General features: G+C 38.9%; 1 protein-coding gene across 1 annotated transcript; it reads right to left on the bottom strand.

Moving 5' to 3' along the window:
- Positions 1-377: 377 nt before the first annotated feature.
- zfand3 (zinc finger, AN1-type domain 3) lies at positions 378-22,410 on the bottom strand. The gene is made up of 6 exons (XM_053337567.1): positions 21,841-22,410; positions 10,430-10,470; positions 5,692-5,883; positions 2,478-2,543; positions 2,202-2,372; positions 378-589 (listed from the first exon to the last, which is right to left on the bottom strand). Exons 1-6 carry the CDS (start codon positions 21,906-21,908, stop codon positions 435-437), a joined length of 693 nt encoding a protein of 230 aa, XP_053193542.1. The 5' UTR covers positions 21,909-22,410; the 3' UTR covers positions 378-434.
- Between the last annotated feature and the right edge of the window lie 5,579 nt (positions 22,411-27,989).

Genomic DNA, 27,989 nt, shown 5'->3' with positions numbered 1-27,989 from the left:
GATACTTGAACGTGGCTCCGCAGGAAGAGCCACCAGACCCCCCCCCCCCCCCCCCTTCCCTCCCCCTTGCTTTTGTCGCCCCCCCTCCCCCGAGCGGCCCTCGTCCAGAGCGGAGTCCAAATAGACGCTCCGGGCCGGGAAACGGGGGGCAGCGTCAAGCTCAGATCCAAAAGAAAATCACCCGGTCAGATGCTGGATGTTGCAACCATGCTCCCCCTCCCTCCCCTCCCCCTTATTCTCCTCCACCTCTTCTTTCCTCCCCTCTCCCCTCCCTCCCCACCTCCCCCCAACCCATCAACCCATTTGTCATTTCCTCCTAGCTCTCCCTCCACCACCACCACCTCCTCCTCCTCCACCTCCTCTTCCTCTTCCTCTTCTTCTTCTTTGTAAGCGCCTCATCTCTTAATTGGATGGCTGGTCACGGCGTTGGCCAATCAGGAGCACTCCTCCCCGATGCGTTGGCACGAGCGGCCCACCTTGCGGTCCAGCTTCACCATCTTGAGGACGGCCTCCTCGCGCCCACGGCCCAGATGGTCGAACAGACAGTCGTGCTGCTCGGGGAGACGGTGGAGCATGCAGAATACGTAGCCTGGGAGGGAAACCAAAAAAAACACAGAGCGGTGAGGGAAGAAGTGACCCCGTTAAATGTTTAGCTGCTAAGACAACATCCCATAATACATCCTATACAACTGAATGTACGTCTCTAGCTGATCTGCACTGCTTTCCTCTTTCATCATGCATTAAAAAATACATGTATTATTTTTGATGTGTTAAAATTTGATGTGTTTTTATTGAATTACACGCAGCTCAGAGCTTCAATCTTTATACCGTTGGAGCTCCGTGAGTCATGAAATGTCTTAAAGCTGAACTAGTAATAGTGTGTAAAGTAAGGATGTAAATGTCAAAAATATTTACTACATATTAAAAGTATTTAGAAATGCAGAAAAGATTAAATTATAGAAAAACTTAGCTGGATAACTGGCTCTCTGTTATTTATAGATGTGAGGATTTTTATCAACATTTTTTGGTAATAGTATTTGTAAAAACTTTCACATAATAAAAATTCCTTCTTTACTTATAAGGTAATGTATCTATTTTTATTTTAAAAAGGTTAGCATGTTGAACATCCAGCATTTTTCTCCCTGTTAAAGCCCTGTCTAATCCTTACTTATTATTTTTGTTTTATTTTACTTTGTTAATGTATTCATTTATTCATTTTTGGTACATTTTCTTTCTTTTCTGCTTTTGAGGGTCGTGGTGGGTTGGTGGGTAGTTGAGGTGGGTGGGTGGGTGGGGTATCGGAGTGAGTTGGTGTTCTGTTTCTCTTTCACTTTTCATGGGGGAAAAATATAAAACTACTGGAACATATAGTGGTTTCTAACAAAGAATTTTTTATATAGTTTTTGAATCCTTCTTGTGTGGAGATAGATACTTCAGACATGCTATAAACACATGTGTCTCAGTATTTTGATGGTTAGCTTTACTTGGGTTGGGTGGAGCATTAGTGGGTTTTTGCTATATATAAACAAATCAACTCTGAAACTGTGAACTGCACTTATCTCAGTCTGATGTCAGCAGTGGTTTGTGTTGGTTTACTTTTACAGTCTAACAGTCAAACACATTTTCAACCACAGCTAGGCGCCGAATCAGTAAAATTAGAAGTGTGTGTGTGTGTGTGTGTGTGTGTGTGTGTGTGTGTGTGTGTGTGTGTGTGTGTGTGTGTGTGTGTGTGTGTGTGTGTGTGTGTGTATGCTGCCCCTTTTAGTAGCGATGACACATGACTTAGAGCTCCAGTGCATCGTGGTACATTACAGTCCATGTTTTTTAGGACTATAAATGTAGGATGTGTTCACCTACATAATAATAGAGTCTGACTCCTGCCATCAATCCAGATCATGTCCTGTTTTTACTCCTTTGATTGCATAAAAATGACATGTTCACATATTTAAACCCATCATAAAACATTAATAACTTTGATTTACTTGTAAGAACAGTCACTTACATTTTAAAGTCAATTCAAATCTTGTTCTTTTATGTATTTATTTGCTTTCTTCAGCAGCTGACTTTGTTTTTTGACATATTTGTTGAACCACAGGCTCAGTGAAATGAGCTGTGGTGGTGTTCAGGTGAAAGTGTGTGTGTGTGTGTGTGTGTGTGCTCTTTTTGCTCGTTGAAAGCCACAGTGATGTGTGGGTACTGACCACAGCGACAGGAGCCTAGTTCCTGCTGTACCAGCTCTAGTTTGGTTTGGCAGCGATAGCAGCGCCGACGGTTTTTCTGCTTGGGCGTCCCGCGAGCCTCCTCGCTGCTCCCCTCCTGCTCTTCTGTGCGTGGCCGTTTCTCTGGCGTCGCCTCGCTCTCTGAGCCTGAGGCTGCAAAATAAAAAAAGAGAGAGAAAAAGGAAGTGTCAGGGTTTGAGAGAGTGTTGCGCTCAAAGTGGGGCAGAGTGACGGGCAGGAAGAAGAGGCTGACTGTACCTGATTCTCGTGGACGTTTTGTGGGTGTGCAGAGTGTGCCTTGGGCTGTTTCTGTGCACGATGCGCCTGCAGATAGAAGAAGAGACGTGAGAGATAGGATGTGAAACTTCCAGTGCAACAAACCACATTTTAATCAATTAATGTGGCACAAACTCCAATAAACATACAGTTGGTAGTTTAGTGCTATTGAACGGTATCTTCCAGTGACAGATGTGAACAGTTGGTATTGAAGAGTCGCTGAAATATGAACTTATCTCTTGAAACCTGGACAAATAAAACCCTGAGTGAGTATCTGCTCCAACCGTAAGGAACTCTCTTCCTCTTGGTTTATGACCTGCAGCCACTGTAGAAACCAGGCGGGGAGTTCTGGTCCTCTGAAATGAGGCCAACGCGGAAGTAACTTAGAACTGCATTCTATCACAAGGCCACCAGGGGGCGACCATTTTGGTGAAAAACCTCTGCCTCATGCCCATATAAGTAGAATCCGTGGTTTTATTTTTCCCAGCATGCACCTGAAATTTTCAAGATGGCGCTGCCTAGATTAGAAACTATTGGCTTCCGAGCAGCAGTCCACAAACCAATGGGTGACGTCACGGATGTTACGTCCATTTCTTTTATACAGTCTATGGTAGAAACACACGTGTATAAATCGACTTTTCTCTCACCTTTAAATGTGTTAGTGCTTGTTTCCATTGTGCGTTTCCTTTTGAAAGTCCTCTATTTGTTTTGCTTTTATATTTTTATGATCTTTTATGTTTTAATCTGGTCTTTATTGTTTTTCTTGCTTCTGCCTCACTGAATTTAAGTTTTTATTGCTTTAGTTTTAATGTGTGCATTTCAAGTTTTATTCCTGTGAGACAATTTTGTAGTATTTTTAGTGATGTCAACACCTCCTACTACTGGAACTCTCCACTTTAATAGATCACTATTATGTCGTCCCACATTAATGATTTTAGCAAAAACAAACAGAGAAATAGTCTGCCAGCAGGATAAGAGTCCATTTCTTTCCACAGCACTTTGTCTTTTTCAGAAAGTTCAATGAAATGAGCGTCAATACCTAAAACAATAGATGACAGATGCCTCCACTGTTGTGTGGACAGACGGACGTTTCAACAACGCTCTTTGAACATGAAACTAACTGACTTACTTTCTCCACTGGTTTTTAATAAAGTTGCTATTTTAAAACTCCATTAATAGTCTGACTTCATATCCAAATGTGTTACATATACAGTTTTCATCAGTTCTGAACGTCCAGTATGTTCAGTCTCTATTGTACCTCTTGTTCTGTACGTGTGTTCCAGTTCTCCCAGTATCATCACTGTGAACTGGTGCACTGCTACTGTTGCTGTTACTGATTGATAACTGTGTTTCTAAAAAAAGTGGAGAACGCTGCTCGGCCTCAGTTCAACCTTCAAGACTTCATGCTACTCTTAACTATGAAGAAATACTGCTGATGTAGTCTGAAGCTCAGCGATTTTTGGGTGAATTTTGCTTCTTTGGTCATTTCAGGTGAAGATTCAGCCCCTCTGCTCTGTGACTAAATCCAGTCAGAGCTTTACCTCCTCTGTTTGTCCTGCTCTCTCTCTCTCTCTCCCCCCCTTTCTGTACTTACTCACTGAAGTTAAAGATGACAATTCATCAGCAGTTTGTAACCGCTTGCCAGTGTCGTATTTATCAAGTCTGTATATAGAACACATCTTTTACTCCAGAGTCAAGGCTCGTCCACACCAAGAACTATAACTATAAATATATAGTTTTAAAAAATCGGTCCAACTCCAGTGGATGATGGAGTCCACAACAATAACTACAACATCGACAGCGGAGAACGATATCGTCGGATCACTTTCAGAGCGATTTGATGAACGATAGAAACGCTGACAGCCAATCAAAATCCTTTCCATAAACCATACAGCACAACAAAATCTGCATCCAGTAAAACTTCATTCTTTATATAATTATATTCATTTACTTTAATGCAGCTTTGCTCCTCTCTCATCATGGAATGATGCGCTGTAGATTGGAGCAGAATGACACCCAGAGGTGATTTGTTATACAGTTATTATACAAAATTATTGATGGTACAAAGATGCTGAAACTTTGTTTGTATTGTAGTGTGAAAAAAATGTTGTTAGCAAATCTTTTAGACTTCAGATCAGTGCTCGGACTGTATGCCACAGCTCAATAACAGCTTCAGTCTGCTGCTGTCTAACAGTAGGGCTCGGCAATATATCCATATTGTACCAATATCGTAATAAAGGCCCATTTATGCTCAACGTTAAATACGGACGGAGCCTACTGTCCGTTCATTTCCTCCGTATTTCTGCACGTTTCTATAAAGCTTACGGATACGGACCATATGGAGCAGTACCACCTGAAACCATGGGGGGGCAGTGTTGCTGTCACTACTCGATACGTAGCTCTAGTGAGACACGAAGAAGAAATAACAATGGAGGAACTTTTTGAGGAAAGGTTTTGTGAGTTGGTTAGAAACTTTAAACATATGGTTTTTGTCTTTTATGCAAGAGGAACATTATCAATATCTCCTCCACAGTCGCCATGTTTGTTTTTGACTCAGTGCTGCCCCCTGGTGGATGTATTGGTTACCATCCATGCCAACGTAAAGGACTCATGGAAGTATGTGAGCAGTGACGGTAACATCATTTGAAAAGGACTTATACATTTTTGTACGTCCGTTGAGCATAAATGGGCCTTTAGAGACTAGATATCGATATAGAATTATGGATATCATCATATTGTGATATTGTCATGACTTCTCCTGGTTTTAAAAGCTGCTTTATAGTAAAATGTAACTTTCTGATTGTACCAGACTGTTCCAGCTGTTCTATTATTTGACTTTACCCACATTACTGATGATGAAATTTCTGTCTCACTGTGTAAATATTGTGTGAAAGCATCCCTACAACATCGATATTGAGGTATTTGGTTAGAAGTATTATGAAATCTGATGTTTTCCATATTGCCCAGCCCTCGTCTACAGGGGCTTATCGTTCTTAGTGTGGACGGCCTTTTAATATCAGCATATATCTAAAACTTTATCTTAACCTTTGCAAACTTTCTTCGCTCTGTGTTTTTCATCAAAGCACAAACTGGCATATTTTGGTTGTTTTTGATTCCCGATTCATATGGATATGATAAAAAAATAAAAATAAATAAGTAAAGAGCGTGTGTGAAAGCGTCGGTCGACTCGTCTTACCTTCCCTCGTGCTGGGAAACGTGGGCGAGGGCTCTTCGGTTGACGGCTGCTCGGAGCTGGAGGGCGGCGACGACAATAGAGACTGGCTACTGCTACTGCTCGTCTCGCTACTGAAGACAGGTGATTGGCTACTCCCAGTGCTTTGGATAGGCTTGGAGGTGCAGTCCTCCCCCGGCTGCTTCTTCTCAATGTCTGTGGTCAAGAAGAGTGAGATAGCGAGGAGAGAGAGAGAGAGAGAGATGGAAAAATGGGACAGAGAGAGAGAGAGAGAGAGAGAAACAGAGAGAGAGAGAGAGAGAGAGAGAGAGAGAGAGAGAGAGAGAGAGAGAGAGAGAGAGAGAGAGAGAGAGAGAGAGAGAGAGAGAGAGACAGAGACAGAGACAGAGAGAGAGAGAGAGAGAGAGAGAGAGAGAGAAGGAGGAGGAAAAGAGACGACACAGAAACATCAGAGTCAAATCATTCAAATATGGACTTTGGGAGCAGGTAGAAGATATAAGATCTACTGCCTCCCGTCACTGTGGCTATAATAACAGCTTTTATGCAGCTTGTGCACATGTGTAGAAAACTGTATATTTTATCTTCCAGGGAGTATAACATGATATTTATACATCATCATAAAGCTGCATCCTGAAATATGTTTATGTCAAAATATGAAAGTCTTTTTATATGAGCAGCAGCAGCGTAGTGACAATCAATCAATCAATCAGTATTTATTTGTAAAGCACTTTTCATGCTTAGTAATATTACACAAAGAGCTTTAGATAGTAAACACTAAACAAGATATAAAGAATGACTCAATAAACTGAGGAAACTGAGGAAACGCTGTCATAACTCTCATGAATCTGCAGAGGTTTGGTAGGATAAAAATGTCAAAATTCAGAATACCCAAAGAAAATAACATAAAATATTTAATAAAAAATATAATAAATAAATAAGAAATAAAGTCACTATAAGATAAAGTGGGTAAAAGCAGAAATGTGAGGTGGGGTATTAAAAGGAAAATAAAGATAAGAAGAAAATAAAATAATAAAAAATCTAAAGAGGAAATGTGTTAACTAGAGACCCCCTCGCCTCTTATTTTTAAAGAACAGTTTCACTCATTTTTCACTGTGTAATAGAAGTATATATATTTATATATTCTCACTTTAAACCTGAGCAATAACAATCTCAACTCAGGTATATTATCACTCAACATCAATGTTACTTATTTACTTTTGTACATAATGTTACTATTATTTTACACTATTGATTTTATTGCTTTTGTTGTTCTTTAATCTTTTTATTGATGGACTAATAAAGGATGATCTTATCTTAACACAATAATCATGTGTCTAATGAATACTGACAGATGTTTTTCTTCCAGACATTGTATTTAACAGCTGATCTGAAGCCGATATGTTTCATAGTTACTGACTGCTGGTGTCAAATGTCCTCTTTTTGTTTGGATCCGTCCGCTGCAGCTGGACAGGAAGACGCTATTTGTTATAACTAAAGAGACAAACCGTGTAAGTTATACGCTTTATTTACTGAATATGATCTTCAGATTCACTTTTAACCGAGGACCGTGGATTCATCTCTGACATAATCAGTCTACCTGCTCTGTGTGTGCCCTTCACTGACATCACGTTAAAAAGGACTTCTGACTGTTTTGTAGCATAAAAACTTTCAGCCAGTACAGCTGAGAACACAAACTCTTCTTTGTTGGTGCATTAAAGGATCAATCCGTACTCTCATTAACCTCACAGACAATTAGCTGACTCATTTGATTGAAGAAAAGGGATGTATTGATTTAGCCTATTGTTGTATTTATCGATGCTGTTGATGATGTGTTTTATCATTAGAGTAACTTTTAAAGCAAAAAAATCTAAAAACTAGAGCCACAGTCAAATAATGAGTTAGTTGATTGACAGGAAATTAATTAGCAACTATTCTGATAATCAAATTATTGTTTGAGTTTGTTTTTTAAGGCAAAAATGCTGAAATTTCAGGTTCTCAGACATGATGATGTAATACTTTTCTTTGTCCTACATGAAGGTACAGTGAATATCTAATAATAATATAATAATAATAATAATAATAATAATAATAATAATAATAATAATATGATCTAATACTCATTTAAAAAGGGCAACTATCTAACTTTTTAGAAACAAAATTCACTGATTGATCATGAAAATAATTTGTAGACAAACAGATGATGAACATAAACTCTCTGATAGAAACGTCACTAGTTTTACCTTCTTAAAATATGAATATTTGCTGATAGTCTGATTATAGAAAAGAATATTTGGATTTTGGAGCGTTGGTCAGACAAAACGTTCACTTTGAAAATATTCTCTTTTTCACCATTTTCTGACATTTCATAAACTAAGTAATCGATCTACTATGTGATTAAGTAATAAGCGGATTCATTGATAACCTAAATGATAGTTATTTGGATTAGCAGTGCTGTTGAGCATCTTATTTTGAAGGTTTAGATGACTTTATAACTTCACTGTGCTGAACTGAAACCTGACACACGAGGAGAAAGACACGCTCCTCTCTGATGACTCTGCTGCACTCAGACCTCTTTACATAATTATAATCTCAGACTTTATCGATCCTCCATGATGTTGTCTTCACTTTTTTTTTTTCCTCTCTCTGGGGAGGTTGAGAGAGGTCAGCCTCGATTTGAGTCTCTCCTCCACATGTGGGCTAACCCACTTCTGCTCTGCTTTGGTACTCGTGTGTATTGAGTCTATTCTGAGCCTCTGTGGTGCTCCAACTCAACGCGGGGGCCCTGAGGTCCTCGCTGTCTGCCATATCCTCGCTGGTTGCCATGGACACCGACGGGGCTGCAGCTCACCTTCAACCCATCCTCTCCCAAACCAGACCAGAGGAGTCATTGAGGAAAACTTGATGCATACTGTGACATTTTTTTTTCTTTATGTAGGAATTTGTCACATTGCAGGAAATTAAAGCTTCTAAATTTAAAAGTATTTCAAAGTAAAATGCTGAATGTGTGACTCTATTAAATCAGCTGATTCTGCCCTTAAAACACAACTAATGCAACTTTATGGTTATATAGACACACACTAGGACTATATACTGGCTGTATCACGTTGAGAGTGTGAGGCTGTTTACTCATCCCTCCATTTTCCTCCAATGACTTATTAGCATTGTTAGCATTCCTCAGTGAAATCAGCAGGCACACCTAGCCTCGAGCTGCTGCTAGCTGAGCCGCTGTCTGTCAGGGAGAACGGCTCCGAGTGCCAAGAAACTACTTCACGGTTTAAAAAAACAAAAACAAACGTGGAGCCATTTTCCTCACGTTTACAATGTGACACGTGAACAGCTGAGTAACCTTCAGGAGACTCACACAGAGAGACCGGAGACATGTGATCGTCAAACATGCATTTCTTTGACTTTTATTAATATTATTGTGTGTGATATTCTTTTAATTCTATTTAGTTTAAATGATGTCTGAAGCACCTTTTAATGAAATAAAGTTAAATCTCTCTGTTTTTCCAGATGTGTTTAGAAAGCATCTGTACTTTAACCCTCCTGTTGTGTTCCAGTCAAGGAAGGGAGGGAGGGAGGAAGGAAAGAAGAAGGAAGAAGGGAGGAAGGAAGGGAGGAAGGCAGGAAAGAAGAAGGAAGAAGGGAGGAAGGAAGGAAGGAAGGAAGGGAGGGAGGGAAGGAAGGAAGGAAGGAAGGAAAGGAGGGAAGGAAGGTAAGAAGGAAGGAAGAAGCGAGGGAAGGAAGGTAAGAAGGAAGGAAGAAGCGAGGGAGGGAAGGAAGGAAGGAAGGAAAGGAGGGAGGGAGGGAAGGAAGGAAGGAAGGAAGGAATCAAGGAAGGAAAGGAGGGAAGGAAGGTAAGAAGGAAGGAAGAAGGAAGGAAGGAAGGCAGGAAAGAAGAAGGAAGAAGGGAGGAAGGAAGGAAGGAAGGAAGGAAGGAAAGGAGGGAGGGAAAGGAGGGAGGAAGGAAGGGAGGAAGAAGGAAGGAAAGGAGGGAAGGAAGGTAGGAAGGAAGGAAGGAAGGAAGGAAGGAAGGAAGAAGGGAGGAAGAAGGGAGGAAGGAAGGAAGGAAGGAAGGAAGGAAGGAAGGAAGGAAAGGAGGAAGGAGGGACGGAAGGTAGGAAGGAAGGAAGGAAGGGTCAAAACAGATGGGTCAATTTGACCCGGGAGCATAACAGGAGGGTTAAAAGGTAAACTACTGGGAGGTAAATGATGTACAAACTTGATCAAATCATTTAAAGTTCAATTCCCAGGTCTTAAAAAACTGGTACGCCTCAAATGTGTCAGTTCATTTTTTTTAGAATAGAAGAAGGAAACCAATGATAACGCAGCGCCTCTTCCCAAAGTGAGAATGAGGAACAGGACACCGCCTCTCCAAATACAGCCGGCGGTTTAAAAACAGCGAGTATTTACAATCCTTTTAAAATGATGTCGTGACAAGTCTGACTTCAGCTGCACAGTGAATTTATGAGAGGGGGGAGAGAAAGAAAAAAAAAAGAAAAAAAGTACAGGCCGTAAAAAAACAAACATATGGTTATGATGACAGCTCTGCTAAAAGTGGAAATAGTTTTTATTACTAAGATTTAAACTGAGGAAGGTGAAGTTACGTAGTTACACAGTTATAGAGGCAGCAGGGAGGTCAACGCTTTCTCATTTCTGTTTGACCCACTGTTCATTTTATTATGTTCACTGTCATAAAATATAAAAAATATATCTATATCTACTGTGTCTGAAGACTTACCAGCAAAACATTTGGAGCATAGGTTCATGGTTTTACTGGACCTGCAGAGACACAAGAGAGAGAAAGAGAGAGTCAGTGATTGAATGAAGGAAAACCTCACATCCTGTTCATATTCTACCATCACAGTAAGAATCTCCTCGTTAAAAGTGTTCATACCTAATGTTGAAGCACATCAATAGTCAATCTGACTGATCAATAAATGTCTTCTTAGTTAAACATTAACTAAGAAGAGAAGAGACACACTTCCTCCGTTACCAGCTGGACCTTTTACCAATAACTCAAAATCATACTTGCATCACATCCTGAGCGTCAAACACATCTTTCATAATCAAAAGTTCCCTCTCAGCAACCTTCGTCCTCGTGCATCGTTTCAGCAATCGAGCTTGTGTGTGTGTGTGTGTGTCTGTGTGTGTGTGTGTGTGTGTGTGTGTGTGTGTGTGTGTGTGTGTGTCTGTGTGTGTGTGTGTGTGTGTGTGTGTGTGTGTGTCACCATAAACTGACGCTGAAGATGACAAATAAAGGGGAAGTGAAAGGATGATGTGGGGACAAAACTCACACCCAGCTGCTGTTAAACACTAACACAGATCACTGAGTCTCTCTGCAGATAAAAGCAGCTTTAACTCCAAACTCAGCTTTAAATCACTTTGTCTTTAAGATTCATTAACAAATAAAAAACACATTTATTCGTGCTGCAAATGCAAATATTTTAAACTGATGAATCTAAAATCCATCAATGGAGCAGGACGAGAGTTTAGTCTCATCTTAAAGACTCAGAGCTGAGTGTCAGCTGTCCGATAACGCAGAGATGTTCCACGTCTTCCAAAATAAAAGTACACCAGGAGTTTTATTGCACTATAAAATGAACAGTGGTAACTTTAAACAAATAAAAACTGAACTGAAAAGACTAGCAAAAGACACACCCTGTTAACAATGTAAATGTATACTCTGTATTTATGTTATCAGGATTATTTCATTATGTATTAATGTCGACGATGTATTAATTATGCTAAATATAAATATTTATGGCGTTATGTTATAGTTTAGTGCTGTTTTTTATGATGTCATTCTCTTAATAAAGTGTATTTAAAGCTATTTCGGACCTTTATAAAGGACTGATAAAACTTGGTTCAGAGCATTGGTTATTTCTACTTTTACCTTTATTACTTATTATCTAATATAGCTCTTTTATTCCCCCATACACCATATCTAACAATGTCTACACCAGGACCAGCACCAGCACCAGGACCAGGACCAGGACCACCAAACCTGCATCCATGGGAGTTACTGTATATATTTAAAAAGCTAAAACAGTCACCATATCTCACTATTCTCTAAATGCTTCTTGGTGCCTCATGTAGGGCTCTGTGATTTGGCCGACGCAGAATATCGTGGAATTTGACATAATTTGACTGAAATGCTGTTTTCGTGTGGAAGGGGAACGTATGTCTGGGGAAAACTGCACCGAGGGAAGCAAATCTGGGTGGCACAACAAGCCCCCCCCCCCCCCCCCTCATCCACACATTGAGCCCCTCCCCCTTCAAAACAATGTAAGCATGAAGCGGCTGAACATGGCTCTGTCCTCAGTATAGAGCCGAGCAGTTCCCCAAGGACTTCTATGTGTCAGGTCAACTGTTGTGTTGTTAGTAAAAGGTAAAAAACAGAATCCACAAAAATTAAAAACGGAAAAACGGAATTTGGAAAAAATTAAAACAGATTTTATAGGGCCCTACTTATGTGAGACAGCGACAGGCTACTTCAGAACATTTTAGGACACAAATACAATGTTTTATCATTTTGTGACTGTAATAAATCACCATTTTAATGACTATAAAGGAGTCATGTGACTCCACAGCGTAATAAGACCTCTAATAACTGGATGAAGCATTCTGTGATACTAATATGTGTCCAGCAGACCTCCATGAAATCTGCTGATCCTCTGGCAGGGGGGTGAGGAGGGGTGAGGAGAGGTGAGGAGGGGGGGTGGGGGGGGGTTTAATCCTGATTTAATCCCTGCTCTTCTTGGTGATTTCACCTGTCCTACAGGTACAGTGTGTGTGTCACCTTCTGGACTTCTCTTTAATGTTCAACCCACCAACAATGCGTCTGTGTCAGCCGTGTGAATGGTGCCCAAGCTGGAACTCCGCTGGGTATTCAGCATCATTGTCCCTACAGGAGCTATGTGACTAATGTGGCAGGACCGGCTCCCACTGAATGTTTCACCTGCACCGAGGAGACCGAGGTACCTCTGTATATACACAACAACACGTTACATTTAAAGGTCTGGTGGCGTGCTCCGATACGTCCACTTTCATATTTGAGCCATAACTCTGACACGAGGTGTTTCTGCTGTTTGTCTTCCCTGAATCAACACTTCTCTCACAGAGTCAACAAGCAGTGAACACGAGAGGCTTCACAAACAGCTTTACTGCAGGACTGTTGGCTTTATTGGTCTGTACAGGTGCGACTGATACACTCATTACTCTGGGATAAGCTAACGACACAAACGGACAGAGATGACCATACCGAAGGTCTATGTGACGACTACAGCACATCCAACTTCATTTATACAAGACTTATTCAGCTCAGTCTGACTCTGACTTTCATTATTATTCAGAAACAAACACAGAAGCTAGAAATGTTCAGTCAGATTTTGAAATAAAATGTCAGATATTTGCCGCGATCATTTAAACCTTTGATTGTTGTTCATGACTAGATCTGTCACGATAACTACTTTTATTGGACGATATATTGTCTCAGAAATAAATGCGATAACCGACATTATCGTCATTAGAAGATCATTTTATACCACTGATATAATGATGATATAATAGCATAAAGAGGGGGTGGAGGGTGGGATTGGAGAGTGGACTCTACAGTGGACAATACTGAGGTCAAAAAAAAGCTTAAGGTCATGTCCATGTATCATATGATAAGTCCTTATACAATAACGTAATTATCAGCATAGTCATGTCTATATAAGTCAATAATTATTGTGTTGGTCTGACAAAACATGAAATCTGAAGATGTCCATTTGGCCTTTGGGAAATTTTAAAAAGCAAACGACTCAATTAACTGAAAACAAAAAGCAGGTTAATTAACAATGAAAACAACTGCTACCTTGTTTTTTATCTTCAAAAAAACACACGCATTTAGGATTTAAAGACTTAATAATTAGCTTTACGTGAGACTCATATTAGATGAGTGCAGCACTGAACTCCAGCAACAGCAAAAAAAAAGTCAAGGATAAATTAACCAGCTGTGGAAGGACAACACTTTCCTGTTATTGTATTAATAAAAGCAGAAGATTATAAAAGATGTTTCCACATTAATGCAGATTTAACTTTTAAACTTCTGATCGACACCAAAAAACTACAACTCAGACTTTTGCTTTATGTCATTCCCACATTCCCACTTTGTTCTCTATCATCTTAGAGGTGGACTAAAGGACACAAGTTGACGGTTTAACCATAGACTGTATAGAAGAAATGGACGTAACATCCGTGACGTCACCCATTGGTTTGTGGACTGCTGCTCGGAAGCCAATAGTTTCTAATCTAGGCAGCGCCATCTTGAAAATTTCAGGTGCATGCTGGGAAAAATAAAAACACGGATTCTACTTATATGGGCATGAGGCGGGGCCATGGGCGGAGAAAGGGAGGTTGCTATGGTTGCGAGGGCTGGATCTCAAGGACATTGGTCAATCAACCTGTCAATCAGGACATAGCCCCGCCCCTAATGCATACCCTGCTTTATCGTCACATATAAAATCAGGGAGGCCAAAATGTCCCAAATGAACATCATACTGCATTGAAGAAGGCTTTAAACTAGCGATTGAGACCATAAACACATTTTGAAAACGTTTACTGAGGTTAGAAATCAAGTGAGAAGTTGGTGAATTCTCCATTGACTTGTATAGAGACGGTCGCCCCCTGGTGGCCTTTTGATAGAATGCAGTTCTAAGTTACTTCCTGGTTGGCCTCATTTCAGAACTCCCCGCCTGAGTTTAACACACAGTACGCTGGTGTAAAGTGAACATCCCAACCTCTATCTGCCATGTTACTTTAAGTCTCTTTTACCAGATCATTGATGAAGCTCTTTGAAAGAATAAACTATTTTAATCTTCTCATTTATTATTACACACACAGGCTCTTAAGTGAGTCATGTACTGAAGATGTTTGGCTAGACTCTTGACGTCTCCTTCCCAAACAAACTGTTTAAAAATACACAATATTTTGCAATCTAAAAAAAAAAAAAGGGAAAAGAAAGTAGAAAAAAAAGCTGACAATGGAAAAATTAATCGCAGTATGAGGTCAATGTTGTCAGCTGGTGTAGAGAGTCTGACTGTCTGTGTTCAGTGTAAAAAGATAAAAGCCGCATCTCAGCTCGTTTTGAAGGCTCGAGTGGCTCCTGATGGAAAACTGTCAACAGAGCCTGAAGAACCCCGACGGACATTTGCTGTGACTACAAGCACCATCTGTGTGTGTGTGTGTGTGTGTGTGTGTGTGTGTATGTGTGTGTGTGTGTGTGTGTGAGACAGGGCTCAGACCGACTCTTTTCTTATCATCATTTGCAGTCCTTTCTTTTGTTTTTCCTGCTCAGTTTCTCCCCTCACTCTCTCTCTCTGTCACACCACTCCTCTCTGCCTTACAGACGCCTTCTTTACTTTAACATTGCGTCCCTGCTGCCACTCGTTCATGTACTTTAACGAAGCTGAGCTGCTTTTATTTTGAAAATTTGCAGGTTTGCTTTCAGAGTTTAGAGAAGATCAGTCTGACCAAGTTCAGACCTTTGCACAATAAGACTGAAACATCATAAAAAAATATCTAATTCACATTTTGACTGATATTAGAATTACGATGTGTTTTATGATATTAGCAGGGCAGATCAATAAAATGTCTATCTATTGATCCATCCATCTATAGGCAATAATCACATCATTATTCTCATTTAAAACAATATTAAACTGAATGTAGTGTGATTTCAAGGATATGAAAGCCAGGACAAATGATATTTTAACATATTTCACCTTTAAAAATGTGCCTCTCGTGCTTTGAAAATTGATAAAAAAGGATAAAATGTATATTAATTGTTCAGCTCTACTTTGGAGTTTATCCTGAAGAGGAAACTGTCATTTATTACTTTTCAATGTATTTCTTAAAAGATAAAGATCTGATGGAAATAAGAGGATTTATTATCTCTGAGAAAGTCAAATGTAAAATGTAACATGACACATTTAGAAACATTACAACAAATTACATAATACAACTGAATCCAATCAAGTTCTCAAAATGGGAATGATTTTTTTTTGATGAGGATAAAATGAAGCTCATACAAATTGAAATTAAAACGTACACACACACACAGCGATAAATCTGTCCGAGGCAAAGCTACTCGAGCCAAAACTAATTCAATAACACGTTCAGTATCACTTGATCTTTGCTGAAGCTCAAACATGATTAGAAGCTACACTGATGAGTCTGAACGGATCTGAATGAGGAGACTTCAGGAGCGTCTGTGAGAGCTGATGGGAATATCTGATTACACTCATTGGGGGAAAGAAAGAAAGAAAGAAAGAAAAAAAAAGAAGAGAAACAACGGCTGAGTGAAATATGTTGTTCAGGAGGTTACCGAGTGGTTCCTCAGAGAGCAGAAAGCAGAGTGAAAAAAACAAACAGAGAGAAGACAAACAGAAAACAAGCAGCTCACCTTGAACTTTCCTTTTACTACATTCCTCTCAATATTCTCTATTTACTTATTAATAAAAGAGTTGAAACATGAATATAAAGATAATTAAAAGGTTGAGTGACGCCAACTTAAAGTATTAAAACATGAAGCTCAAATATACTGAACACAAACTCATCTAATCACTGTGTTTAACCCTCCTGTTGTCCTTCAGTCAAGGAAGGAAGAGAGGAAGGAAGGAAGGAAAGGAGGGAGGAAAGAAGGAAGGAAGGAAGAGAGGAAGGAAGGAAGGAAGAAGGAGGGAGGGAGGGAGAAAGGAAAGAAGGACAGAGGAAAGAAGGAAGGGAGGAAGGTAGGGGGAGAAAGAAAGAGAAGGAGGGAGGGAGGGAGGGAGGGCGGAAGGAAAGGAAGGAAGGGAGGGAGGGAGGAAGGGAGGAAAGAGAGAGGAAGGAAAGAAAGAGGAGGGAGGGAGGAAGGACAGACTGAAGCTGATCAGATCTACATGAAAACACAATGACATATATATTATTACATATTAGCTGTTCCTGTGTTCTCTGACTATGATATGAACAGCTACAGAGGGTCATCTTGTCTTTACTAAGGCTGCTCACCAGACGAAGGATCAATACATATTTCTGTCAGGCCGATAAATATGTTTGAAGTCATTTCATATTTATTATTTATCTATCTTTGTAAAAAATTATACTTCCTCATCCATGTTTGCTGATGTATATTGTTTGGTGTACTGTTGCTGTAAGTTGTCCTCAAGTACTTTGAAACGTGCCTTTAACCCTTTATAGGACACTCATTGAAAGGAAGGGAGGAAGGAAGGGAGGAAGGAAGGAAGGATGGAAGGAAGGAAGGAAGGGAAGGAAGGAGGGAGCAAGGGAAGGAAGGAAGGAAGGAAGGTAGGGGGGAGGAAAGAAAGAGAGAAGGAAGGAGGGAGGGAGGGAAGAAAGTAGGAAGGAAGGAAGAAGAAAGGGGCATGGAGGAAGGACAGAAGGAAGGAAGGAGAGAAGGAGGGAGGGAGGAAGAACAGATGGAAGTAAGGAAAGGAAGGAAGGAAGGACGGAGGAAGGAAAGAAGGAAGGGAGGAGAAAAGAAGGAAGGAAGGAAGGTTAGGGGGGAGGAAAGAAAGAGAGAAGGAGGGAGGGAGGGAAGAAAGTAGGAAGGAAGGAAGAAGAAAGGGGGATGGAGGAAGGACAGAAGGAAGGGAGGAGAGAAGGAGGGAGGGAGGAAGAATAGATGGAAGTAAGGAAAGGAAGGAAGGAAGGACGGAGGAAGGAAAGAAGGAAGGGAGGAGAGAAGGAGGGAGGGAGAAAGGACAGATGGAAGGAAGGAAAGGAAGGAAGGACGGACGGACGGAGGAAATAAGGAACGAGGGAGGGAGAAAGGAAAAGAGGAAGGGAAGAAAGAAGGCAGGGAGGAAGGAAAGGAAGGAAGGAAGGAAGGATATTTTGAGATATTTACAGAAGTTACTAAATATAATTACTTGCCCAATAAAGGGTTAAATAAAATGCAGTATTATCATCATTATCAAGGCCTGAGCGCTGGCCAGTGTGAAGCCCTATTGTATCTGTAAACCGACATGCATGGGGGGGGGGGGGGGGGGGGGGGGCGTTCATCGCTGCGTGCAGCTTTAATTATTATCATTATTGTTATACAGGTGCAGTGTGTAGAGGTTAGTAGCTTCTAGTGGATGTATTAGGCAGAGATAATATTAATAAGTATGTTTTAATGAGTGTAAAATCACCTGTAAATATGAATCATTGGCTGGGTTCGAAACCGCATACTACATACTTCTATACTACATACTACATACTTCTATACTACACACTACATACTATATACTACATACTTCCATACTACATACTTCTATACTACACACTACATACTTCTATACTACACACTACATACTTCTATACTTCTATACTACATACTACATACTTCTATACTTTTATACTACTATACTACATACTACATACTACATACTTCTATACTACATACTACATACTACTATACTACATACTTCTATACTACATCCTACATACTTCTATACTACATACTACATACTTCTATACTACATACTACATACTTCTATACTACATACTACACACTTCTATACTACATACTACACACTTCTATACTACACTACATACTACACACTTCTATACTACATACTTCTATACTACATACTACATACTTCTATACTACATACTATATACTTCTATACTACATAATACATACTTATATACTTCTATACTATATACTATATACTATATACTTCTATACTACATACTTCTATACTTCTATACTACATACTTGTATACTACATACTACATACTTCTATACTACATACTTGTATACTACATACTACATACTTCTATACTACATACTTCTATACTACACACTAAAGGACCAGATGGTAAGCAAGACCGTTTACACTGTAGTAAACAACACGATTACCCACAATGCATTTGGTTCCTACCCGAGCTGAAACCATCAGGCTGAAGCTGATTTCATTTTAGCTCTAACTCTGTAAATAAACCACTTTATCCACATTTCTAACCTTTTTAGGAAGAAAGTAAAGTAGCCCTTTAGATCCACAATTTAAAGTTTTGTTCCTGAGAATTCGGAGCCGCTCAAGTTAGCCGTTTCCAACAGACCCATTGTGTTTTCGTTACCTTAGAATGAGCTTTTACATCTACAGAGGGAGCGGGTCCTCTTCTACAGAGCCTGCCATGTTTCTACAGTAGCCCAGAGCGGACAAACCACACACTGGCTTTACTAATGACCTTTCACAGCCACTAATTCACCGCTTGAGGCAGTTAAATCCTACATGCTGCACCTTTAAAAAGAACCATAGTAAAAAGGCGAAAATGCTGGTTTTATGTTTCAGTAGAAATAAAGAAATGAATATCTGCCATTAGATCATTAATTGGCTGACATATTTCAGTTATTTATATTGTGATGATATGTTGTATGATATCTAAATGTAGGGTTAAGTTGTGTAGAAATGCTCCCTGAAAGTCAAAACTCATTAGTAACGGTTGTCTCTACTTCACTAATGAGCTGTCTTAGGCTTGTTGGTTGCTAAGGTCGTTGCTAAGGTGTTTGTATTGTTTGCCCGCTCCCATATTACAGGTCAGATTTTGGCTCGAGTGAGTACGGAGAAGTATTTCAAGTAAGGAAAACAAGAAAAAGTAGTGAAATACTGCCAACAAGCTGGCCAATCAGAGCAGAGTGGGCTCATCAGGAGGCGGGGCTTAAAGAGACAGGAGCTAAAAACGGCCTGTTTCAGACAGAGGCTGAACTGAGGGGCTGCATAAAGAGCCAGTAGAAGCTAAATAAGGAGTATTTAACTAAAAAGCAGGCAAAGATATTCCAGTGGAGACACAGAATATAAATATAGAGCTGGAGATGTGAAGAATATGTCGTCTTTATAGTCTCATAAATCAATATCTGTATAAGAATGCTTCACAGTTATTACACTGATCAGCTTCAGCCAAAAAGAGGAGGAACTATTTAACCCTTTAAAAGGGAGGAGTGGAAAATGAGATGTAAAAAACATCAGTTGAACCTAAAGTAAAACATTTCCACATATATTTTGGATTTTAATGAGTTGTATCTCCACCAGGACACGTTGCCCCTATTAAGTACTTTCTCTTGTCATTAATATCACACATAGTAGTTTCTAATCTGACTTCTATCATTTATATCAAAGTATAAACCGACCACAAGCCTCAATGCTACCAATTCAAGGCACATACAGGATTGAACAGCCTCCTTAATCATCCTAACAGAGTGTTAAACAGTCTGTATCTCCTGCTGCATGCTGCCTGTTTAAGGGTTAATGACATCAGCAGGTTTTTAGCATACATTCAGCACATGGTTGTGTTACCTAGTATTAATATTATATATGAGACTTTTGCTCCTTTAAGTATTAAAAAGGGTGTTGTGGAAACTGATTAGCCGTCACGTAAAGGGTAAAACCACAATTTGCTCATCTGCACCTTGAACTAACCACAAACAAACACCATATTAACATGTCATGTAATCCTGGGTAAGAGTCTAAAATCCTGGCTTTTGAATAAAGCTCCAGTGGCTGAATTTAAAGCCAAACGTGTAACCTGGTTCAGGATCTTTTTAAGAGGCCTTGAGTTTCAGCGACATGTGTGAAGTGGGACAGGACAGCCAGCAGCCTCAGGCCAGGTGTTATTCTGAGCCGAGGCAAGGGGCTGTAAACACACCACGCTGCCATTTGTGTCACCTGACATTGACAGGTGGGTTACTGGTTCCTAGTTTGCTTACCGCAAAAAAAATGAAGGCAATTGGGGGCTGGGGGCTGGGGGCTAGGAAAGAGGGGGTGGGGGGGAGGGGGAGAGGGTAATCAAATGACAAGTCATATGACAATGCTCTACATTGATAATACCTCAAAACATAAGGGCTATTATGGTGCTGGATGTATGTGACAGCACTGTTAGCTCATGTGTTAATAGTCCCACAGGGTTTGGTTTTGATGTGAGATTTAATTCCGACTCATATCCTCACACCAAATTCCCAAATATCCTCACCTCTATCTGCCATGTTACTACTACGTCTCTTTTACCAGAACATTGATGAACCTCTATGAAAAGGTTAAAACTATCTTCATCTTCTCATTTATTACACACACACACACACACACACACACACAGGCTCTTAAGTGAGTCATGTACTGAAGGTGTTTGGCTAGACTCTCGGTGTCGCCTTCCCGAACAAACTGTACAAATATACGATATTTTGCCTTTTAAAAAACAAAACAAAAAGCTGACAATGGAAAACTGTGTGTGTGAGTGTGTGTGAGTGTGTGAGTGTGTGTGGTTAATTGTGTGTCTTTCTCTGCTATTACATGACATGGGAGGAGTAAGTCAATCGTGTTTGTTTTAATATCTTCATAATTGTTTTTCTAAAGAGTTTTTTAAAAAGGCATTTTGTCCTACGGGGGCCAAAGGGCTTCCAGTATGTGTGTGTGTGTGTGTGTGTGAATGTGCGTGTGTGTGTGTGTGTGTGTGGTTAATTGGATGACAAGTAAATAATCTCATGTCTTTCTCTGACTATTACATGCCTTAACAAGGGAGGAGTAGTCAATCGTGTTTGTTCAGGTTGAGTATCGTTGATTAATTGTTTTTAAAAGGTTACACAGTCGTTTGGTGCTATGGGGTAACAACACAGGAGACATCAGTGAATCACATCCGGTATGCAACACACACATCCACCACTTTGACAAGACAAGTGTGTAAAAAAAACTCCTCAAAAAAAAAGAAGAAGAGGAAGAGGAAAAGAAAAACACCTTTTTTTACACATATAATCAGTGAAGCTTGGTTTAAAAGGGTTTTTAAACAGAAGAGAAAACAGGGTTAGGTTTAAAAGGAGCCTGCTGGCAGTAAATCATTTTCTCTGTCGGTACGTCATCTCCTGGCTTCACTTAAATAGCATTAAAAATACGATATAACACTACTGAAAAACACAGCAGGCCTAAAGCAGCTTTAAAAACGTGTCAAACAATGGAAATGTGGTTTAGTTTTAAAAAGCTAGAAGGGTTATTTATTAGTTCCCAACCCCCCACCTCTCTCTCTCGGCCTGTAACACACAACAGAACAACAACAATGGGGTAGAGCATAATTTCACTTAAACTACACTCTTAGTCTAATCTGTTTTATATATATATGGAAAGGTTTAACTCTTACCCCCAAAATCCACAGGGACACCGGGGAGGTAGGCTCGGAGCTTTGCTTCTTTCGCTGGTGTCTCCCATGATGACTTCTTCCAACACACACACACACACACACTAAAAAAAACCACCCAGATATGGAAACGCAAGGCCGGGGATGAATCCGAGGCCTGGTCGCTCAATGAAGGAAGGGAGAAGAAGAAGGGGGAGAAAAAAAAAACGACCCAATGGTTAAGTTAGGGGAAAAATACAAATGTCCTTTTTTGCTTTAAAGTCCATAAATTGGTGAGAAAAAAAAGGTGGCGAGCTCGGTTTGTTTCCGTTTCAGCCACAAAGAGAAACAATGTTTCGTGTGAAGTGGAAGAAATCAATCAGCTGCTGGACGCGTTTGGACCATACTAAAAAAAAAACAACAAGAGGGGCGTCCAAAGGTTTTACTCGACACTAAAAACAGTAGAAAAATCCTCAGCTGTCAACTGGTGCCGATAAAACACGATTGTGTCGACGTTTAAGTTTAAATACGTGGGTGGGGTATGAGAAAAAGAAAAAATAAATAAGACAAGAGGAAGGACTTCCCCTCTTTACAGTGCAGGACCACCCCTATTCACACGTCGCTGATGGGAGGTATGCTGGGCCGCCGGTGTTACACTCTGTTTGGTCACCCGGCAGATTGAGTGACCTGCAGTGTATTTAAAGATGCTTTGCTTAAATTAATATATATAAAACAATAAAAAAGACATTATTACCCATATTTAAAATGCTATTTAACCCTACAAAGCCTGAACCATCAAATAATTGCCAGAAAATCTTAATTATTTAACACTGTGAGGGTTTATTGGTTTAGTAAATGGTGATATAAGCTTTATGCAGGACTTATAAGGGCTTTAAACAACATTGTATTCATATGTTTTTTGTTTTTTTTAACCCTGTAAAGCCTGAACCATCAAATAATGGCCAGAAAATGCTAATTCATTGAAACTGTGTGAGTGTTTATTGGACCTTCTGATAAGTAATGAGTTGACACGTATGATATTTGATACATCTGGAAGTTTTTATAGTTTATTTTTCATGTTTGTATTTTTAAACAAACAAAAAACATATGAATACAATGTTGTTTAAAGCCACTTATAGGTCCTGCATAAAGCTCATATCACCACCTACTACACTTTTTATATATGATGATGATACATGATGCATGAAATGTACAGATGCACAGATAAATGAGCTTCTATACCTGCTGTATCCCATTTGACACATACGTTCAACATGAATTAATATAATAAAATAAACTACAAAGTATAGTAATTCAACACTGCATTGGTTTATCTGTGGACTGCATGTCTCTGATCTTATACATCAGGTTTCTTCTGATGATGTAGGGCTCTCTAAAACTCATGTATCATATATTATTCACTTGATATTATAGGTTTAAATAAATATATGTGGGGGGAAAAAGACATCATTACATGTAAAAATAAATCCCACATTTAAAATGCTATATAAGTAAGAGTATAGCCTAGAAGTATTACCAGCTAAAGTTACTTAAAGCACTAAAGTAGACGAATTGAGCTGATATTCTACCAAATTAGTGCTCTAGGATTTTATATGCAAGATGTTAACTTGTAATAAAGTGTTTATTTTTATATTGTAGTATTGGTGTTTTTACTTAAGTTAAAGATCTGGGTACTTCCTCTAACACTGCAGGTCACTGAATCTGATGGTTGACCAAATATGTTGTAACACCTGAAACACGTCCATCAAACAAGGAATGTCAATATTGCCAAACACCAACTGACATATAATGCAAAACTAGAGATAAGCTATAATATAGACTGTTAAACCTGATTAAAGGGAAATATTTCACATTGTAAGATATTTGTTATTAACTAAAGACATAAAAATCAACCTCATGTCCATCTGGTGGTGGAAGAAGTAGACCTACTTAGATCCTTTAAATAAATACAACAATGTAAAAATACTCTATTATTAGTATTTATTTATGTATTATTAAAACACATGCAATAAAAACCCTGCTATAGTAAAAGTACTGCAGTATTATAGTGATGTAGTATGCAGTATTACAGTAAAAGTACTGCAGTATTATAGTGATGTAGTATACAGTATTACAGTAAAAGTAGTGATATATTATTATTTATGACATCATTAGATTATTAATAGTGAAGCATCAGTGTTAGAGCAGCATGTTACTGTTGTAGCTGCTGAAGGTGGAGCTAGTTTACACTACTTTATATACGGTTAGCTAGTTTACACTACTTTATATACAGTTAGCTAGTTTATACTACTTTATATACAGTTAGCTAGTTTACACTACTTTATATACAGTTAGCTAGTTTATACTACTTTATATACAGTTAGCTAGTTTATACTACTTTATATACAGTTAGCTAGTTTACACTACTTTATATACAGTTAGCTAGTTTATACTACTTTATAGACAGTTAGCTAGTTTATACTACTTTATATACAGTTAGCTAGTTTATACTACTTTATATACAGTTAGCTAGTTTACGCTACTTTATATACAGTTAGCTAGTTTATACTACTTTATATACAGTTAGCTAGTTTACACTACTTTATATACAGTTAGCTAGTTTATACTACTTTATATACAGTTAGCTAGTTTATACTACTTTATATACAGTTAGCTAGTTTACACTACTTTATATACAGTTAGCTAGTTTATACTACTTTATAGACAGTTAGCTAGTTTATACTACTTTATATACAGTTAGCTAGTTTACGCTACTTTATATACAGTTAGCTAGTTTATACTACTTTATATACAGTTAGCTAGTTTACACTACTTTATATACAGTTAGCTAGTTTATACTACTTTATATACAGTTAGCTAGTTTACACTACTTTATATACAGTTAGCTAGTTTATACTACTTTATATACAGTTAGCTAGTTTAGCTAGTTTACACTACTTTATATACAGTTAGCTAGTTTACACTACTTTATATACAGTTAGCTAGTTTATACTACTTTATATACAGTTAGCTAGTTTAGCTAGTTTATACTACTTTATATACAGTTAGCTAGTTTATACTACTTTATATACAGTTAGCTAGTTTAGCTAGTTTATACTACTTTATAGACAGTTAGCTAGTTTATACTACTTTATATACAGTTAGCTAGTTTACACTACTTTATATACAGTTAGCTAGTTTATACTACTTTATATACAGTTAGCTAGTTTATACTACTTTATATACAGTTAGCTAGTTTATACTACTTTATATACAGTTAGCTAGTTTATACTACTTTATATACAGTTAGCTAGTTTATACTACTTAATATACAGTTAGCTAGTTTACACTACTTTATATACAGTTAGCTAGTTTATACTACTTTATATACAGTTAGCTAGTTTACACTACTTTATATACAGTTAGCTAGTTTAGTCCAGTGGTTCCCAACCTAGGGGTGGGGGCCCTCCAAAGGGTCAGCAGATATATCTGAGGGGTCGTGAGATGATTAATGGGGGGCAATCAGGGCTGAATTAACTGTCCTCATTGGTCTGGGGTAAAAAATAAACTACAGGCACCTCTGGCCTTCACTCTGATCTTTGTGTATATAATTTGTAGTTTTAGTTTAAATAAAAACCTGCATAACTTTGATTTTTGGTCACTTTGCACAACAGCAGCATCATTTAGCTGGGGTGGTGTTTAAATGACCTGATGAGTCAAAGTCCACATTTAATCTCCCTGCTGCTTTGATCTACCAACTCCTGCAGCAAATATCTGCTCCACCAGCCAGACGCCAACTTGGTTTGAGATATCAGTGTGATGCTGATGAGAGCAGTAAGAATCAACCAAAACTGTAGATTTGCTAAAACAAGCTGAAAGATGCTAAACAAAGCTCCGTAAAGGCTGATGAGCCAGTTACTGTACAAATATCAGGTACAGCAGATTTAAGCAAACACCCTTAAAAGTAAGTCCCACATACACAGAATAAGGACTTTAAAAGTGATTTAACCCTACGACCATGCAGAGCCTCAAGAGGTTATAATGCACGTAGTGATTATTAGATTAGATTATATTTTCACCATCGATTAATCTGCTAATTAGTTTCTTGATTAATCTTTAATTATCAATTTGTCTGTGAAAAAATATTTGCCCTGAACTAAAACTCAACATCAAATTTGGAGATTGCTTTTCTGTCAATTGAGTACTACCAACCAAATTTAGAACTAATGAAACGCTCCCAGATAACGGTAAACCTAAAGATGGGTGTAATTCTAGTTAGCATTACGCCTTTGATCAGATGTTGATGCAATAAAATGAAAAAACCCATCAAGGTAAAGAAAAACTTGATTTAAGGGACTTCAATAGTCATGTTGGTTTGAGATATCAGCGTGATGCTGATGAGAGCAGTAAGAATCAACCAAAACTGTAGATTTGCTAAAACAAGCTGAAAGATGCTAAATAAAGCTCCGTAAAGGCTGATGAGCCAGTTACTGTACAAATATTAGGTACAGCAGATTTAAGCAAACACCCTTAAAAATAAGTCCCACATACACAGAATAAGGACTTTAAAAGTGATTTAGCCTGACTACCACACAGATCCTCAAGGTTATAATGCAGGTAGTGATCATTTTCACCATTGATTAATCTGCTAATTAGTTTCTTGATTAATCTTGAATTATCAATTTGTCTGTGAAAAAATATTTGCCCTGAACTAAAACTCAACATCAAATTTGGAGATTGCTTTTCTGTTAATTGAGTATTACCAACCAAATTTAAAACTAATGAAACGCTCCCAGATAATGGTAAACCTAAAGATGGGTGTAATCCTAGTTAGCATTACGCCTTTGATCAGATGTGGATGCAATAAAATGAAAAAGAAAAAACCCACCAAGGTAAAAAAAAAACTTGATTTAAGGGACTTCAATAGTCACGTTTCATCTCTGCCCCTCACATCTCTCTCTCTCTCTCTGTTGTGTTGAAACACAGGAGAGGATAATCTACATATTTATTTAACCAACACAGACAAGACTCCTCTCCTGCGATAAACATTATCTGACTGAGACTCATGATTAAAAGTTCTCTCAGATGTTTTTCTGGACGACTAAACGGCTCCTCGGCCGGGCGTCAAGCAAGAAGACGACATGACCGCTGATCAATCGGCACTGTTAGGAACGACACAGAAGCTCAGAGGAGTTACAGAAGATGAGATCACTGTATTGCTTGTATCAAAGATCTCCACTGTGTGTTTAACAGCAGCGATACAGCAAAGCACACGGGGCTGACCCCCTCACAGCAATGAGCATTAATAAACAATGTCAGTTGTTTCCATAATCACATTTTTGACAGGCAATGTATTGAACAAGAGGCAGTGAAATGCAATCACACATCAATGGTCAAAACTAATATATATATTAAGAAAAACTATACACATACACAAAGTTAGATGAGGGTTGGGAGTGTGTTCTCTACATTACTATGAAACCTTAACGAAGCCCTATTTCAGTTGTCTGGTTAGTTATTAAGGAAGACTTTATCCAACTAATGGGTAATCTCCTACAATGTAGATGGAGAGGAGGGGGGGATGGGGGAGGGAGGGGGGAAGGGGGGGGGGGGTGACTAAAAGTAGGTTTATAGAAACACATCAGAGGGTCATTATTACATAGTTCAGGTTATTTAACATCAGCAAAAACAAACAAAAAGGATTCAAATAAAGAGAGAGGAGTTTTTTTTAAAAAGACAAAGTGCAACATCAGGACACAGAGAAAACAAAACAGGAACCACAGCACTGATAGCTTCATTAAAAAAAACAAAAAAGAACACAACACACATCAACAACAAAAGACAGCTCAAACAAGTCAAACCTGACAGATCCATGAGTGAGGAACTGTTTAAATTAACTTAACATACAAAGAGAACCACATCCAGCACACTCCAGTACTGTACTTCAGTCAGAAGACCCAAGCTGCAACCTTTATTTCCGTATTACATGAGTTCAATAAAGTGCCAATAGCAGCTGCTCGTGTATTACATTATATTATAAACTTTTTCTTCTCGCAGCCTGAGTGCATACATGATCACACGATTTGGTCCGAGTCTGTCAGCCCCGATTTTTCACAACCTAATTTGATTCCTCCGCCCCCTCCTCCGCCCCCCTCCTCCCCCTCCTCCGCCCC

This window comes from Scomber japonicus, chromosome 17 (genome assembly GCF_027409825.1).
Source record: "Scomber japonicus isolate fScoJap1 chromosome 17, fScoJap1.pri, whole genome shotgun sequence".
Taxonomy (NCBI): Eukaryota; Metazoa; Chordata; class Actinopteri; order Scombriformes; family Scombridae; genus Scomber; species Scomber japonicus.
Note: the sequence above shows the minus strand (reverse complement) of the source record. Positions and strands in the feature narration are given on the sequence as shown.